Source organism: Prunus avium, chromosome 7 (assembly GCF_965620075.1).
Source record: "Prunus avium chromosome 7, drPruAviu1.hap1.1, whole genome shotgun sequence".
Taxonomy (NCBI): domain Eukaryota; kingdom Viridiplantae; phylum Streptophyta; class Magnoliopsida; order Rosales; family Rosaceae; genus Prunus; species Prunus avium.
This window is the reverse complement of record NC_142290.1, coordinates 30,546,720-30,566,023: the sequence shown is the minus strand read 5'-3', so window position 1 is coordinate 30,566,023 and position 19,304 is coordinate 30,546,720. Positions and strand designations below refer to the sequence as shown.

General features: G+C 38.4%; 3 protein-coding genes and 1 pseudogene across 3 annotated transcripts; all 4 read left to right on the top strand.

Moving 5' to 3' along the window:
• The first annotated feature begins 777 nt into the window (after positions 1-777).
• On the top strand, positions 778-2,371 carry LOC110763179 (UDP-glycosyltransferase 73C1 pseudogene; annotated as a pseudogene).
• Positions 2,372-2,866: 495 nt separating this feature from the next.
• On the top strand, positions 2,867-4,742 carry LOC110763173 (UDP-glycosyltransferase 73C12). The gene has a single exon (XM_021965936.2). It carries the CDS (start codon positions 3,035-3,037, stop codon positions 4,508-4,510), a length of 1,476 nt encoding a protein of 491 aa, XP_021821628.1. The 5' UTR covers positions 2,867-3,034; the 3' UTR covers positions 4,511-4,742.
• Positions 4,743-4,837: 95 nt separating this feature from the next.
• On the top strand, positions 4,838-6,685 carry LOC110763210 (UDP-glycosyltransferase 73C4-like). Its single transcript, XM_021965966.2, has one exon. The coding sequence runs from the start codon at positions 5,016-5,018 to the stop codon at positions 6,492-6,494; it is 1,479 nt and encodes a 492-aa protein (XP_021821658.1). The 5' UTR covers positions 4,838-5,015; the 3' UTR covers positions 6,495-6,685.
• Positions 6,686-16,081: 9,396 nt separating this feature from the next.
• Positions 16,082-18,334, top strand: LOC110770838 (UDP-glycosyltransferase 73D1-like). Its single transcript, XM_021975060.2, has one exon. The coding sequence runs from the start codon at positions 16,416-16,418 to the stop codon at positions 17,898-17,900; it is 1,485 nt and encodes a 494-aa protein (XP_021830752.1). The 5' UTR covers positions 16,082-16,415; the 3' UTR covers positions 17,901-18,334.
• Positions 18,335-19,304: the final 970 nt, after the last annotated feature.

The window sequence follows — 19,304 nt, the reverse complement described above, 5'->3', positions numbered from 1 at the left end:
ATTTAGTATAAAATAATATAATAAAGTGAGACTCATTATTATACCAAATACTGGGGCCTAAATTTCAAAGAAAAAAAACTTATATGAAATGGACTTTAGAAATACACCAAAAATTCATTTACAATATAACAAAAAGGCTTTTAACTTCTTATAAACTGTCATTGATTTCTTAAAACAAGTCCAACCTCAAAACCTCATAAAAAAAACCTCAAAACACTCGATAGGGCATTAAAGTAATTTAATAATCAAAATTAAATTCAACATGATAAGCTGTCATTCTTTTGGTTTGTTTATAGAAATTAAATGATGTATGGTTTATCTATATCATTAATGCTAAGAATGGAAATATGACTAAATATTTCTATAATAAACTAACTTAGTCAGTTAGAACTCTCCTATATATAAGCTTGTTGCCTTGACAAATATATAAGCTGAAAAACCACCAGCTGTCCTATATCCCACTAAGTCTTATATCTAAGCTTTGTACCTTTTCTTCTCCATTCAAATAAAATTACTTTGTTATTCTTTTAAAAGTTTTCTAGTCATAGTCAAGCTATTGTCCTAAACACTAAAACCAACTATTTCCTAAACCTCTTCATCCATAAACAACATTTTCTACTCTGAGTCACTGTAATCTTCTTTGGATAAACTAATATATATGTATACGTATGCTCTTACGTTACGTCTCCAACAAAGAACAATTGACTGGTATAGCATCAAAGTTTTTATATATAGCAGTACTTCAATAAGAAACTTAAGCCTGCTTAATTCATTTCATAGAACATTATTGTTGTTCATCCCTTCCTCTTAATTTCCATGGCTTCTCATCAGGACCACCAGCTTCACTTTGTGTTCTTTCCTCTAATGGCTTCCGGCCACATGATCCCATTAATGGACATTGCTAGATTGTTTGCACAACAAGGCATCGTTGTCACCATATTCACCACACCCCACAATGCAGCCCGATTTCAAGCAGTTCTTACTCGAGACATAGAATCTGGGCTCCAAATCCGCGTAATCCAAGTGAAATTTCCAGCTGAAGAAGCAGGATTGCCCGAAGGCTGCGAAAACTTTGACATGCTACCTTCACCAGAATTGGTCTTCAATTTCTTTGCTGCGACTGCCTTGCTTCACAAGCCAGTAGAGAAATTATTTGAAGAGCTCACTCCAAAGCCAAATTGCATAATCTCAGACGTGACTTTTCCATGGACATATAGCATTGCTAGCAAGCATCACATTCCAAGGATATCTTTTGGTGGAACAGGCTGCTTCAGCTTCTTGTGCGCTCACAATTTGCGCGTATCCAACGTGCTTGAGAGTGTAACGTCTGATTCGGAGTACCTTGTTCTTCCCGACCTGCCTGATCGAATTGAGATGACAAAAGCTCAGCTTCCAGACGGGACAGTGACAGCAAAACTGAAAGATATTGGTGACGAAATGGCAGCAGCTGACACGGAGACATATGGGATGATCATGAATACTTTTGAGGAATTGGAGCCAGCATATGTTAAAGAATACAAAAAGGTAAAGAAGGATAAACTCTGGTGCATTGGCCCTGCTTCCCTACGCAACAAAGACAACTTGGACAAGGCACAAAGGGGCAACAAAGTCTCCATTGATGAACTTCACTGCTTCAAGTGGCTTGATTCATGGGCACCAGCTTCTGTAGTTTATGCTTGCCTTGGAAGTATGTGTAACCTCAGCTTTGAACAGTTGGTAGAGATTGGATTGGCGTTAGAGGCATCAAATAAACCGTTCATTTGGGTTGTAAGGGGCTGCAGAGAAACACAGGAATTGGAGAAGTGGATTGCAGAAAATGGATTTGAGGAAAGAAACAAAGCAAGGAGCCTCTTGATTCGGGGTTGGGCTCCGCAGACACTCATATTATCGCACCCTGCAATTGGTGGGTTCTTGACACATTGTGGCTGGAATTCCACATTGGAAGGGATTTGTGCTGGGGTGCCTTTGCTCACATGGCCACTTTTTGGGGACCAATTTATGAATGAGAAATTTGTTGAACAGATTCTAAAGATTGCAGTGAGAGTTGGGGTAGAATTTCCAGTGACGTGGGGAGAGGAGGAGAAGATTAGGAGGGTGTTGAGAAAGGAGAAAGTGAAGGAGGCCATAGAGAAATTGATGGATGGAGAAGAAAGCCAAGGAAGGAGAGAGAGAGCCAGAGAGTTAGCAGAGATGGCAAAGAGAGCAGTAGCAGAAGGTGGATCTTCTCACCTGAACATTAAACAGCTAATCCAAGAGATCAAAGAACTAAATTGCATAGACACAAACTAAAAAGGGTGTGAAGGATCTTTTCTCAAGCATACTGCTTACTGCATAGATTTTTGTAATGATTATAATGCAGTTTTTTATTTCACTATTTCTCTCTTTACTGTCCTTGGGTTGATTTGGAAGAACCAAATATAGGTGTGTTTCGGCCTATTAATTTTGTAAAAGCAATAATTAAACAAAAAATAAGAAAATTGGTGTGAAATAGAAATGGAAATGACCACCCGAAATCACTAATCTTGATAAACTGAACCAGCCTAAACTAATCTTATTGGTTTGGCTTACGGTTCGACATGGTCGGTTCGATTCACAATTTGGCTCTAGACCCGAACCAAACAGAACGGTGTCCTGCCTACCTTCGCATGTTATCCAACTGCTGCTGAAAAAAAGAACCTGTCAACGCAGCCTACTTTTAGGTGCTCAGTGAGAGCCCAAAAAATATCTTCTATGTTCCATATTTAGCACTGGGAGATGCTTCACGTAACTCCAGAAGTGCTATAGAAAACAGAGAAAGACACGGGAAGACAATGAGAGTTTTGTAACATTATATTGTCCATAGCACAGAATTTTGTTCTACTCTCTCAACCACTAAAGTATTCTTGGATAAGTCAATGCACATATATGCGTATGCTCTTACGTCACCAGCAAAGCAGTTTGCCATATATAAATCACTACTCATTAAGCAAGTGACTTAAGCCTCTGCTTAATTCATAGAACATTTATAGTTGTTTATCAATTTCATTTAGTTTCCATGGCGTCTCATCAACAAAGCCAGCTTCACTTTCTCTTGTTGCCCTTTCCGGCCTCAGGCCACTTGATCCCAATGATAGACATTGGCAGACTGTTGGCACAACAAGGGATCCTTGTCACCCTAGTCACCACCCCACATAATGCAGCACGTGTTGAAGCAGTCGTTACTAGAGCCATAGAATCCGGGCTCCAAATCCGGTTAATCCAACTGAAATTTCCAAGTGAAGAAGCAGGATTGCCTGATGGTTGCGAGAACCCTGAAATGCTACCTTCGCAAGACCTGATCATGAATTTTTTTGCAGCAACTGCCCTGCTTCAACAGCCGGTAGAGAAACTGTTTGAAGAGCTTATCCCGAAGCCAAACTCCATAATCTCAGACATGTGTCTTCCATGGACAGCCAGCATTGCCAGCAAGTTTCACATTCCAAGGATATCGTTCAGTGGAACATGCTGCTTCTGTCTCTTGTTAATTCACAATTTGCGTGTATCCAAAGTTCTTGAGAATGTAACATCCGAATCAGAGTACCTTGTTGTACCTGACTTGCCTGATCGAATTGAAATAACGAAAGCTAAGGTTTCTGGGAGACTGACAACAAGAGTGAAAGGTTTTACTGAGAAAGTGGCAGCAGCTGAGATGGAGTCATATGGGATGATCATGAATACTTTTGAGGAATTGGAGCCAGAATATGTTAAAGAATACAGGAATGCAAGAAAGAATAAAGTCTGGTGCATTGGCCCTGCTTCACTATGCAACAAAGATGACTTGGACAAGGCACAAAGGGGTAACAAGGCCTCAATTGATGAACATCACTGCTTGAAGTGGCTTGACTCATGGGCACCAGGTTCTGTAGTTTATGCTTGCCTTGGAAGTATGTGTAATCTCATCTCTGAACAACTGATAGAGCTTGGGTTGGGGTTAGAGGCATCAAATAAACCGTTCATTTGGGTTGTAAGGGGATGCAAGCAATCAGAGGAACTGGAGAAATGGATTTCAGAAAATGGATTCAAGGAAAGAACGAAAGAAAGGAGCCTTCTGATTCGGGGTTGGGCTCCACAAACACTTATATTATCACACCCTGCAATTGGCGGGTTCTTAACACACTGTGGCTGGAACTCCACATTGGAAGCGATATGTGCCGGGCTGCCCTTGATCACATGGCCACTGTTTTCAGAACAATTCCTCAATGAGAAACTAGTTGAACAGATTCTAAAGATTGCAGTAAGAGTTGGGGTGGAATATCCAATGAAGTGGGGAGAGGAAGAGAAGATTGGGGTGTTGGTGAAAAAGGAAAATGTGAAGGAGGCCATAGAAAAATTGATGGATGGAGAAGAAAGCCAAGGCAAAAGAGAAAGAGCTAAAAAGTTTGGAAAGATGGCAAGGAGAGCAGTAGAAGAAGGGGGATCTTCTCACCTCAACATTGCACTGCTAATCCAAGATATCATGCAACAAGGAAGTAACTGCAGTCAGACAAACTAAGAAGAGATCATGTGACATACTTATCATATGGCTTGTTGCTGCTGACTACCCATGATTAAAGTTGATAATGTAATTACATATCCCCAAACCCACTTAAAGTTATATTCTTGGTGTGCCTCAGTTGGTACTTCCTCAGTTGCTACCTCCTCTAATCTTAAACTAAATAATATTATACCTCTAATCAAGAGATTTGGGGTCAATGCTTTGCATAGTTAGTCAAAGTTTTACAGTATCTAGATTAAAGCATAATTATTGTGATAGCATCTTTCAGACTCCTAAAACATCCAAAATGAAAAATATTAACAAATTCAGAAGAGACAATTGGGCCGCACATGCCTTGAAAAACACATCTAATCATAAAACAAACCAAGATGTAAGCTCTGACCTCACTATATTCCAATCCATCTAATTAAAAAGACTACACACACACTAAACTCCATCTTCATCTAGATTTGGATATCTTTGATTTATTATCAATCTCTTCTCTCCAACAATTCCAATTGCAATGGCTTCAGAATCCCATAATGATCAGCTGCACTTTGTTTTGATACCATTGATGTCTCCAGGCCACCTTATACCAATGGCAGACAATGCCAAGCTATTGGCACAGCGTGGTGTGGCTGTTACAATTGTAACCACACCCATCAATGCCATCAGAATCAAACCAATCATCGATCGTTCCATCGATTCTGGTCTCCCTATCCAACTTGTCCAGTTCAGTTTGCCACTACAAGAGTTTGGCCTGCCAGAGGGATGTGAAAACATGGACTCAGTTCCCTCAAGAAAATTGTTTTGGAATTTCTTTGCTGCAGTTGACAAGCTGCAAGAACCAGTTGAGAAATTTCTTGAAACTGTGAAACCCAATCCCAGCTGCATAATAGCTGATAAACATATGGCATGGACGGCTAACATTGCTCGAAAGTTTCGGATGCCAAGGCTTTTGTTTGATGGGACTAGTTGCTTCACTCTCTTGTGTTCTCATAACATACAAGAACACAAGGTCCTAGAGAGTGTCTCAGGATCAGAGCCTTTTTTGGTGCCTGGTTTGCCTGATAAGATTGAACTTACTAAATCCCAACTTCCGGGGAGTATGAATCCAGGTTCAGAAGATTTCACACGTCTTCACGACAAAGTAAAACAATCTGAAGAAGGGGCATATGGGATTGTTGTCAATAGCTTTGAGGAGCTGGAATTCGAATACGTCAAAGAGTACAAAAAGGTCAATCATGAGGGTAGAGTTTGGAGCATTGGCCCAGTTTCACTATCCAACAAGACAGATTTGGACAAGGCTCAGAGAGGCAACATGGCCTCAATTGATGAAAACAAGTGCTTGAACTGGCTTGGTTCATGGCCTCAAAGCTCAGTGGTTTATGTATGTCTTGGAAGCCTGAGCCAAGTTACAACCCTTCAATTGGTAGAGCTTGGTTTGGGGTTAGAAGCATCGAACCGGCCTTTCGTGTGGGTGATCAGCAGAAACAAAATAGATGAATGGGAAAAATGGCTATTGGAAGATGGATTTGAGGAGAGGATAAAAGGGAGAGGTTTGTTGATCCATGGTTGGGCTCCACAGGTGCTTATATTGTCACACCCTGCAGTTGGAGGATTTCTAACACATTGTGGTTGGAACTCAACATTGGAAGGCATTTGTGCTGGAATTCCAATGATCACATGGCCCTTTTTTGCTGAGCAGTTCTACAATGAGAAGTTTATAGTGCAAGTCTTGAAGATTGGTGTGAGTGTGGGGGCTAAAGTTGCAATTCCCTTGGGGGAACAAGAGATATCAAAGGTGTTGGTGAAGAGGGTTGAGTTTAAGGAGGCTATAGACAAAGTTATGATCAAGGAAGGGAAAGAAGGAGAAGAGAGAAGAGAGAGAGCAAGAGAGCTTGCAGTTTTGGCCAAGAAGGCTACAGAAGAAGGAGGATCTTCTTACCTCAACATGACATTGTTGATTGAAGATATAAGATCATGCAAAGCAAACAACTAGCAATATCCATTTATGGTAAGAGCACATGAATAAATTTTCAATTTGTAGTTAAATGTTTTACCATTAAATGCTTTTAATTAGCTGTTTGGAACTTTGGTGCATGATTAGAATTGCCAAAATTCAATCAAATACTCCTGTGCTTATCCAAATTTGAATCTTTCTATTTCATTGTCAATCTTTCCAATTAATCTGACTGCCCATTTCATTCTGAATACCATCTGTGAATTTGCCTGCCCAAGAGGTGACCTTATCCTTATGACAGACATGTCCAGATAGGCACCGCATGGTGTGCTTGTCCCAATTTCCAGTAGTGTGAATATAATATGGACTACAACCCAGCCCACTAAAGCTCATTGAACACTAGAGGCACAACCAAAGATAGAAGGCCCCAAACCAGAAGCCCGGAAAAACTGAAGATGAAAAATTGAGTGAAAGACAAAGTTTGAGATTATTAGTATTTTTTTTTTTAAGCAAGCGATATTGGAGGACTGGGGAATCGAAACTAAGGTCATCTCCAAATGAGGGCTATATCCTCAAATATAGCTCAAAAACCATCTCCAAGAGTGAACTACACAAAGGGCTACAACATAAGGGAGGGCTACACAAAGAGCCAGTTCCTAAAATGAGGGCAACATGTGGCCCTTTGGCTAGCCTGGCTAAATACTTGGATGGAGCCCAACTGATGTCACCTAACAATTAGGTGACATCATAAAGGCTTTTTTTTATTTATTTTTTTTAAAAACCGAAAAAATATTTTTTTTTCCATAAAAAATTCTATAAAAAAAAAAACCTAAATTTTTTGTATAAATACCTACCTCATTCTTACATAATTTCTCACAACATCTTCATCATTTTACATATTATCCTTCCTCAATTTCATCATTTTACATAATTTCTCACAATCTCTTTATTCTTTTACAAACTATCCTTTATTTTTTTCCATTTAAATTAATTTTTAAGTTGTATTTAGAACTAGAAAAAATCTAATCATAAATCTATAGGACTAATCACGTGCCGACACGTGGATGTCAAAAATCATATTCCAAAATATTTTTCTCTTCTAAAATGTATTTTAAATAGGATATAAATAGTAGTTTAATTAAATTAACTAATAAATTTACATCATATACTTAAAACTATTAAAATATTAAATTTAACCCTTTGTTGCTGGAGACAGTAAAAATGTAGTTTGACACTATTCCTTATAAAATTATTTTCTAGAGGGCTAAATGCAGCCCTGCTAGAAATATGCCCTTAAAACCAACTAATTATGTAATAGTTATAGTTAAGGACATCTTTGATAAAAGACATATTATGTTATCAATGGGCAAGAAATGTTGTTTTATACATTAAATCATCATATATTATCTTTAATTATGTAGAACAACCATAGTCTAAGGAATACACAAGTGGATATGAGAGTTATGTAATAAGGTTGCATACATGGAGACTTCTCATCATCCCTAAATCCTGAATATATTCCTAGTCATAGGAATATTGATTAGGCGTTAATATTCCGCAAAGACCAGTACACACAGTATTGTCTCTATATGTAGGGAATGACAAGGTCTCAAGTCATTAAGTGTGGAGACACATCGATATGTGTGTAGGTGCTTGTAGAAGAACAAGTACACTGAACGGGATCCAACACATGAGTTACAGCACTGAAGTCTTTACTCACATGTCAAGTTGAAACTCATAAATTACAATGGTGCAAACTAATCCTTAGACCTGAGGCATCATAGATGTTTTGTGGCTATGTTGTTAATCTTTGAGGGTGTTGAGGCCCAAAAAAGTCACAATTCGGCCCAAATAAATTATCGGCCCAATGCAATACCTTACCGAGAAGAAACTCGATTTGGGCACGTGAAAGTTCGTCATATGCGCTTGCACACATGCCACGCCAAGCAAATAAGCAACACGCCACGTTACAAGCTTAAGTGGGCCCAAGCCACGCAAGATGCCTGAGGCTTGCTTGAGTGGGTTGTTGTATGGATGGTAATAAGTTGACATGAGGCCCATTGATGGGCCAAGAAATGGAAGTCTCGGGGTTGCTTGGGAGCCTCGGAACTCAGGGCCATTTCTTTGGCCCAAACATGTGGGTGAGCACAAAGAGAAAATATCCCAACCAAAATATCCTAACCAAAATAGCCCAACCAAAATAGCCTATTGACTCAACCATAAAAAGCCCAATGCTTGAAAGAGATAGCCCACTTACCCAATAAACCAACTTGGCCCATACAATTACAATAGAAGAGCTGCAAAGCTCCAGCACTTGGCTGAAGCAGAAAGCCACGAAGGAAATTGGGAGGACCACGTGCGCAGAGCTACTGAGAGGCTTCAGCGCAGGAAGGAACAAGTTCCAAGCTACAACATCCAAAGGACCAAGGGATATTGGTGCATAGGGAAGGATGCCACTTTTCGAACCAGCATACATAGCCATTTCTTTTCTTCATCAGATTTGGCCATGGAAAGAGGAGAAAAGAAGAAAAAGGAGAGGGATGAAAATAGGAATTCTTCACAGAGGCAGCCGCGGGAAAGGGGGCCTTGAGCTCCCAAAATCCCTGATTTTATGCAGAGGAGCAAAGTGGATTTCACCACAAGAAGATGATTGAAAGGATGAGGAGAGAAAGGAAGGGAAAAGCTTGGAAAAATAGGAAGGAAGTCATTAGGGTTTTTTGGAAACAGATGGCTTCCAGCGCCTATAAATAGGGCCTCTTCTACCCAACAAAGAACAACACACAACCAGAGAGCAAGCTTCCTCTCCTGCATGCAAAACCCAGCAATTTTCGTGCTTAGTTCATCTCCTCCCTCAGCTTTCCCCTTTGTCATGCTATTTTGACATTTGACAGAGTCACTGTCGAGCTGCCAGAAATAGCGCCCAAACCATCTTTTCCTTTCCTTCCCTCATTTCTCAAGCCAACCCTCTTTGCAAACTCTCCATCTCCTACCTTAATACCCCTTTTTCTCCCAAGAACACTCAGTTTTCTCTTCGGTGCTAAACTCATGTCAATTTTGCTCCCATGCCACAAGCTTCTCATGCTAAGCCAAGAATTTATCTGTAAGCTGTTGTTATTTTTGTTGGTGAAGGTAACCAAGGTGTTTTCTAAGGCCTTACTGTCCTTTCGAAGCATTCTTGGGGCTTGATCTCTGAACTCAGGCTCAAGGGGCAATTTCATCCATTTTGCTATTTACGGCAGCCCAGGCCCGTAGTAGCTGCCGGAAGAAAAAGACCCCTACAGAGGGCACTATACAGTCATGCTGAATTCGGCATAGCTTAAAAGTGCTCATCAGGATTCTCAATAGAGTCATGGAAGCAAATAAATGTATAACAAGGAATCTCTACTCTCAGTAAAGGAGAGAGAATACTCCAAGATATGATTGGTCAAATCTCTGCGCAAAGTAGTGGATAAGACTTGAAAGAAGAAGTCTTCAAATCTTACCAGGATAATCATATAAAAGGAATGATTCACATTAGGATATTGACAATTGGATTCCATGATCTAATAATGTGAATAAGGAGTATTGACATAAGAGAAGGATTCAATTGCACGGTCATTCCAATTTGAATAGGTTCTTTCACAACGTCTCATTTAGCTCGGATAACCGTGACTTGTTGCTAGGCTATAACCATGGTTTGTGGATGTCCTAAAAGGTTTCAACTAACCTTTATTAATAGGAAGCATTAAATTGTGGAATTAAATTCGTATATCATCTCTGAGGAGTTGAGTCAACCCAACAGATCTGCACACCCAAAGAATGTGATTAGAGGTACAAATGAAAAGAAATGAAATGAAGAGACACAAGTCAATGGTTGATAATCAAATGTCAAAGTCAACAGTCAAAAGTCAACATGTTGACCGGAGCAATTGATCAAAGTCAAATAGTTCGACCGGGTCAATTAAGTAAGACTATAATTATAATTTAATAGTTAAATTATAATTCAAACATTAATTATGGAATTAATATTGACATATAGAAATATTGGATTGGGCCTTTAAATATGATTTAAAAGGAAAGAGACAAAATAGCCTAAAAGGCTATTGGGCCCAAGGGATAAGTGGCATAAGATGACATGACCCATGGATCAAATGGAGCCCTAAATACCCACCCAAATTTGGCAACTAAGGGGAAGCTCTCCTTTTGGCTTTTGTGTTGTCCTATATAAGCTAAACTTTGGAGAAAACCTGATTAGGGTTTTTTGGGTTTCCTACTTTGGTTGATAAGTGATCATCTTTGTATCTCATCTTCCATATACCAAAAATTAGTCCAATCAAGAAGTAGACTAGCATCCATACTTTTTGATTGCCTTCTCTTCATCTCTAAGAGCATTTGATGTGGTGAGGTAGAGGACTCCAACCTTGGAGCCTTAAGGTGAAGGAGTCAAAATCAAGAGAAAGGAAAGGTCTTTCCAACAAAGGTGTTCATTCTTGACAAATCAAAAAAAGGTCATCAAGAGTAAAGATCCATTCCCTTTTTCCCTTTTCTATTTGTGTTCAAAGAAACTAAGCTAAGATACTTGGTTTAAAATGAAAAAGGTTTAGCTTAATTAGCATAAACAAAATGAATCCGCCATTTAGAATGTTTTTGTTGTATAGGTTGTGGCTAAAGTTCATTTCCTAAGCATTAGATGCATGTTTCCTTCAAGCCCTCCTCACTTGGAGATGACCTAAGACCTCAGATGCATGCGTAAATACTCTTAACTAATTGAACTACAAGTTCTTGCCTGATAAATTAAGAGTTGGAAATTGTTTTAAAAAGAGCTAGTAGCTCAAGTAACTAAAAATATTTATATATATGTACTCATTGTATTATGTGTTCAATTTCCTCTTTCCTAATTTGTATAAATAATAAAATAAAAAAGCTTACGATCATTTTCGATGAAACATAACATATTAATGTGTTTTTGTGATTAATCACGTTTAAGGGTATAAAGAGTACTTCCAATTTCTAGTCTGAAAAAAAAAATACTTCCTATAAGAGATAATATATACAAATTGATACAGCAACTGCTCACCTGCATAGTTGTTGTGACATATCAAACCTGGTAAATTTAGAGAGACGGGTCAACGGCCCACTACTAATAACACCGATATTGTCCCCAACTTAACCACCGATAAAGCCCAGTAGGTGTGGGGTTTTATCACAAAAGGCCTTGGTAATATTAGTAGTAGAACCATTCATTATATCTTATATTTTATTTAGTCAAGTTTCTGATGTGGGACTTATATTCTTCAATACGCCCCCTCACATGGGACCACCACATAGTGGGCCACACGTGGAGCCAAGTCCACATCAGAGTCAAACATTCAAGTCCAACACGTGAACACCACGTATTGGATAAAAGGTAAAGGTAAACATTCAAGCCCAACATGTGAACACCACATATTGGGTAAGGGGTAAGGATAAATGCCCAAGATTTCAGGCCCCGTCATTCAACCCGCTCTAATACCAGGATAAAACATGAATAGGTTAATTGTATTCTTCTCCATAATGAGGTATATATAGGAGTTTGCAATGGTGCTTTACAAGGAAATAGATATAGTAATTAATTAGGAGAATATCTCCTAATTATACAAGGATGTGACAACTATATAAAACAAGGAAGTAAATCACCTAATTAACTTTGGAAATAAATCTCCTTGATTTAGTAGGTTAACTCACATCAACACTCCTCCTCAAGTTGGTGCATACACGTCACCAATGCCCAACTTGGTAAGTGAGTCATAAAACACTCGTCCATAGACAACTTTTGTTAAGATATCCGCTAATTGATCTTCTGATTTTACAATGGGTAGACATATGATTTTGTTCTCAATTTTTTCTTTGATGAAATGTCTATCCACCTCAACATGTTTAGTTCAATCATGTTGAACTGGATTATGAGCAATATCAATAGCTGACTTGTTATCACAATGTAACTCCATTGGCTTCTCTGGTTTAAAACCTAATTCTGTCAAAAATTCTTTGATCCACAATAATTCACAAACTCCTTGAGCCATTCCTCGATACTCTGCTTCTGCACTAGACTGAGCAACCACATTCTATTTTTTACTCCACCAAGTGACTAGATTACCTCCAACAATGTAAAGTAACTTGATCTAGAGCGTCTATCTGTAATGGAATTAGCCCAATCAGTATCTGTATATCCAAAAACTTCAAAATTTCCATTCTTTGATAACATTAATCCCTTTTTAGGGGCTGACTTTAAGTATTTTAAGATCCGATCAACTGCATTCTTATGAGAAACACTGGGTGAATGCATAAATTGACTAACCACACTCACAACATATGCAATATCTGGTCTTGTATGTGCCAAATATATCAACCTTCCAACAAGGCGCTGGTATTGTTCCTTATTGGTTAGCAATTGGTCCATGTCTTCACATAACTTGTTTCAGTTAGTAGATCTATCACATATTTCCTTTGAGACAGAAATATACTAGTTTTTCACCTTACTACAATTTTGAGGAAATATTTTAGAGCACCTAAATCCTTCATCTCAAATTCCTAAGACAAATACTTTTGTAGCTTCTGTTGCTCTCCTGTGTTGTTCCCAGTTACAGCCATGTCATCCACATAAACAATTAATGCAATATTTTTTTTCTCCATCACACTTCAAGAGCAGGGTGTGGTCTAAATTAGTTTAAGCGTATCCAAAAATTTTCATGGACTTCGTAAATTTGCCAAACCATGCCCTAGGAGATTGTTTTAACCCAAATAATGACTTTTTGAGCTTGCAAACTTAATTTTTTTTTGTCAAGAGCTAAATTACATCCTGGTGGTAAATCCATGTATACCTCTTCTTCCATGTATCCATGTAAGAAGACATTTTTAACATCGAACTGATGTAGTGGCCAATCTAGATTTGCTGCTAGAGACAGTAGGACTCTGATAGAGTTGATATTGGCTAATGGGGCAAAGGTCTCTGGGTAGTCAACACCATATCTTTGTGTGTACCCCTTCACCAACAATCTAGCCTTATATCTTTCAATGGACCCATCTACTTTGAGTTTCACAATATAGATCCACATGCATCCCACCGTCTTCTTTCTGTGAGGTAAAGGCACGAGCTCCCATATGGCATTCTTTTGGAGAGCTCGCATTTCTTCATTCCTGGTATCTTTCCATTTTTAGTCTTCTAGTGCTTCAATCACACTATTGGGGACAACTATATCGGCCAACTACTTCACAAAGTGTACATGTGACTCTGATAATCTTCTTAGAGATATATAATTATTGATGGGGTATTTTCCTTTGACTTTAAGATCTGCTTCGTACTGGACTCGAGGTTTACCACGGTTCTTCCTTTCTGAAAGTTGGTATACATTGGTATCTATATCCTTTAAGCTTTCTGAAATCAAATCATCATGGTATATTTCATTAGTGTTATCAGTTTCAGGGGGAAATGTTACCTAAATAACTTCCTCAGAAGGTGATTGGTATGGTACTAGAGCTTAAGGTTGGTCCAGAGCGGGCAAAATATCAGATAGCAGTTCAACTTCCTTATTCTGATTTTGGCAGCATGGAGTCGACCAGTCGTTTTCCACTGACAACCGGTCGTGTGGGAGAGGCGACTGGTCGCTTTGAGGCAGAGACGCCTCATGTGCATAGATAAAGGGAAGCGACTGGTCGCTTTGATGCTGAGTCTCTTTTGTTGTGAAAAAGTCCAGAAAATTCGGGGTGTTTAGCTCTAGATTCTCCTCATGTGTTTCTGAAAAATATATGTTGTGTTCCCGGAACATTACATCCATGAAGGTACAGACCTTATGACTTAGAGGGTGATAATATCGATAGCCTTTCTAATGAGGAGCATAACCAATAAAAACACACTTTTCTGCGTAGGGTTCCAATTTGTTGCATTGGTAATCATGTAAGTGTATGAATACAACACAGCCAAAAATCCGTGGTTCAAGGTTTGGGGTGGGAGGTATTTGGAAATGGTGGTGAAGTGTTTGAAGAAGAGTTTGGAAATTTAAGATACTTGAGTTAATCCTATTTATAAGGTAAGCTGCAGAGAGGACGGACTCACCTCAAAAAGATCGAGGCATGTTGGCACCAAATAAAGATGCACGGACTACTTTTAATAAATGTTGGTTCTTTCTCTCAGCCACCCTATTTTGTTGGGGAGTATATGGACACGAGCGTTGATGTATGCTGTCATGATCTTGTAAGAATTTTTTGAGATCATTATTAAGAAATTATCCACCATTGTCAGAACGAAGAACCTGAATTTGGGCATGAAACTGAGTCGCCACCATTAATTGTTGAAACATTAAACTAACTTTCCCTTTGATTTTGAGAAGGAAAACCTAAGTCATTCAAGTGCAGTCATCAATGAATTTGAGAGGTAATGAATTTGATTTAGGATTTGGGTTGAATTTGAAGGTATGATTTGAAAGCTTAGAGACAACCTATGATCGATTGTTCTGATACTATGGTAAATTTAGAGACAGGTCAGCGGTCTACTACTAACAACTTTGGTATTGTCCTCAACTTAACCACCAATAAAGCTCAGTAGGTGTGAGGTTTTATCACAAAAGGCCTCAGTGATATTAGCAGTAAAACCATTCATTATATCTTGTATTTTATTTAGTCAAGTTTTCGATGTGGGACTTGTATTCTTCAACAAAACATACTAACATGTTGCTAAATAAAGTAATATGCTTTAGTTACCCTGTCAATTTGTAGAACAAATAATTGTATGTTATAGTCTTGGTTCAATACAAGATACATTCGTTTTCATTTGTGGAAACTTAAGTTGTTCAAGCACATGCGTTGATAATTATCAATCGTTATCATTAACGAAACTCTTGAAAACGGCATCTCTTTCTTTTAACTTCACTAAATTATACAATATATAGAAAATATAGAGACGTGAAGGAAACTCTTGTAAACAATTCTCTTTTATTTTTGTCACTGAACTGGACAACGTGTTGCTAACATTGTGTCCAGGTCAGTGAAGTTAGAATTCACAAAAAACAAACCTCTTTCCATTGAAATTGAAGTTGTTGAAACCTATGGGCACGCAAAGTGTTGACTTAAGCAAAACCAAATGGGGGGTTTAGCCATTGGATATATAACCGAAGAGTCAAACATGCATGTGTGTAAAAGCATATGCTTAAAAATAAAAAAAAAACTTAAAAGGCACGTAGAAAGTAAACCACTATATCCCTAAGCGAAAAAACAATCGTAAGACTTGTGATATGAGGTGACTTCATATATGAGATCCAACCACACATCTTTACACATATAGCAATTGACCCAGTCTTATTTCCATTTTACTATTATTATTTTAAATCTTTTTTTAAGGGCAACTGACTCAGTCTTATTACTATTATATTATTTAATTTCTTGATAAATTTCATTAACCACCCAGTTCTAAAGTCATGCGTGTTGCTCACTTTATCCTCAATTTTGTTCATTATCGATGAGGAAATTATATCTTCCCTTCTGGACAATCAATCAAAATCTACAACTTTGGTGCAGGGAATTTGGGCGCTTCTCTTAATTATTAGAATCTGAGGATGAAATTAATTGTACGAAAGTAACACTCACTCACTCACTCATCATAGTGATAGATCATGTCCAAATTTACACACAGTTTTTTTGTACGCAATTGAAAAAAAGACCACCAAAAAAAAAAAAACCCTAGGGCCATGTAGGGTAATGAAATTGCATGTGAAAATGACTCAATCAATTCAAACCCACAATTTTGTTGTATTTTATTTGACTATACTTTTTGCAAAGTCAAGCTAGCATTGGGAGACTAGGCTCTGCCGAAACATCGTGTAGCCAATGTTGTCGAAATCACATTTACAGATCTTCTTTCTGAAACCACACACCATCTATATGCTTGCTTAATAATCTTAGTAGGGAAGAAGACCTGTAACCAATTTTTTTTTTCTTTTTTTTTCTGATATGGCTTCTCTGGCCAGGCAGAAGCAGCCTCACTTTGTCTTAATCCCACTCCTGGCACAAGGCCACATGATCCCCATGGTAGACATGGCTAGGCTTATTGCAGAGCGTGGGGTGATGGTCAGCTTGGTCACTACCCCATACAATGCCTCAAGGTTTGAGGCAACAATTTCCAGAGCAATTAAATCTGGCCTTCAGATAGTTCTTGTGGAAATCCCATTTCCATGCCAGGAAGTGGGGCTTCCAATTCAGTGTGAGAATCTTGACATGTTGCCATCAAGAGACCTGCTCAGAAAATTCTATAAGGCTCTAAATCTGCTACAAGAACCACTCGAACGCTACCTTAATGAGCACAATCTGCCTCCGAGCTGCATAATATCGGACAAGGCAATATCATGGACAGCGAAAACAGCTCAGAAATTCAATATTCCAAGGATTGTTTTCCATGGGATGTGCTGCTTCTCACTGCTGAGCTCTCATAATGTCAAGTCCTCTGATGTTCTCCACTCTGTCACATCTGACTATGAACCTTTTGTAGTGCCAGGGTTGCCCCAGAGGATTGAGATCACGAAGGCCCAGCTGCCCGGATCATTTGTTACCCTACCCGATTTGGATGATTTTCGGGAGAAGATACAAGAGGCAGAATCAAAGTCTTATGGGGTTGTGGTGAATAGCTTTAATGAATTGGAACACGGGTGTGCTGAGGAGTTGGAGAAGGTGCTTGGTAAAAAGGTTTGGTGCATTGGGCCTGTTTCTTTGTGCAACAGAAACAATTTGGACAGGTTTTCGAGAGGCAACAAAGTTTCAATTGATGAGATGCAATGCTTGGAGTGGCTTCACGCTATGAAACCAAGGTCTGTCATTTATGCTTGTCTTGGAAGCCTTTGCAGACTAGTTCCATCACAATTGATAGAACTTGGGCTTGGTTTAGAGGCATCAGGGCAACCATTTATTTGGGTGATAAAAACAAGTGAGAAATATTCACAATTGGAGAAGTGGTTGGTGGAGGAAAGATTTGAGGAAAGGATCAAAGGGAGGGGTCTTTTGATCAAAGGTTGGGCTCCACAAATTCTTATTCTCTCAAATCCTGCAATTGCAGGGTTCTTAACTCACTGTGGTTGGAACTCAACAATAGAAGGGGCATGTTCTGGTGTGCCAATGATAACATGGCCTCTATTCGCAGAGCAGTTCTTCAACGAAAAGCTGATCGTAGAGGTGCTAAGGATCGGTGTTCGGGTAGGTGTAGAAGTCCCGGTTAGGTGGGGGGATGAAGAGAAAGTTGGAGCGTTGGTCAAGAAAGATGAAGTGAAGAAGGCAATAGAAGCACTGATGGATGAGGGTGAAGAAGGCGAAAGGCGAAGAAAGAGAGCAAGAGAAGTTGGAGAGAAGGGTAGAAGGGCAATGGAAGAAGGTGGGTCATCTCACTCAAACATGTCATCTTTAATTCAAGATGTTATGGAACAACCTAGTACTCAAGACAAATGTTAAAGCTTCAATCAATTCCAGCATTAATGACCTCTTAGGCCAAATGCATGGTATATGGCCGAAAAGTAAGGCAGAGGTTTCAAATCTTGGATTGTTGCAACTACAACCTGGATATAAGCAAGAGTTCAATCAATGTAACAGTTTAAATTGTAAATATTTTAATTTCCTCCAAAATGTTAGTTTACTACTCCATCGTAAATAACTAGTTATTTTCACTACTTCGTGGTATACATGTTATATGAGTTGCACATGTAATTTGGCAACAGCTTGGTTTCAATTCAAGTATGTTGTATTGTTATTTTTCTCCTCCTCTCCGCCCACCGTTGTCCCGATGAGGGGCGGAGCCACACTTTGGCCCGAAGTGGCGGTGGCACCCCCCAAACTTCAGCATTTCATTTAAAACATATATTAATATATTGAAAAATCTATATTATTGGCCCCCAAGTAATAAATTCGCCACTGATCTTGATCTTCATTTTAACATGTAGTTTATTTTCTATTTTCTATTTTCATATTCAACTAGTACTGAATATTGTTCACATAAATTTTTGGTAATACAGAAAGGATCTAGTACAAGAAAATCCCACTGTTTGAGTAATTAAAAATGCCATCCCACTTGATTATTTTAGTTAGACTTATTATCACAAAACATCCCTAAGGTTTACGAAACTATTAGATTGCATCCTTAATATTTTTTTGTGTCATTCGTGGTCCTCAAGATTAGTATGTGTGATTACAAATGGTCTCTGCCGTTAGGTTCCATCAAAAACTCCATTAGTTTGCTGACGTGGCATATATATATAATTCATAAGATTTTTTAAAAAAAAAATCAAAATGTTATGAATTTTAAATTTAAAAAATTAAAAAAAAATTGCAGAGACCATTTGTGATAGATGTGTGAACCTCAAGGATATTTTGTGATATATATATGTCACGTCAGCAAACTAACGGAGTTTTTGACGGAACCTAACAACATGGATTATTTGTAATCACACATACTAACCTTGAGGACCACGAATGACACAAAAAAAATATTAATGATACAATCTGATAGTTTCGTAAACCTTAGGGACGTTCTGTGATATTAAGCCTTTTAGTTAAGTATAAAAAATAAAAATAAAAACCGTTTGTTTTCCGAGAGCTTGCTGTTCCTACTAGCGCAAGTAGTGGATCGTATTATGTTTTTATTTCTATATATATTTTAATTTGGTCAGCTTTTCAACAACAACAAAAAACTATTTATAAAAAGAATTTTACCAACTTCATTGTGTATTTTTACCCAAAAAATAATTGTGAATGCGTATGCTGATGTTGATGGGCTTGGTTCTTCATTGGAGTGGTTTGCCTACGCCCGATATAAACCGAAAGGTCCAAACCAACCGCATGCATATCCATGTTAAAGATTCT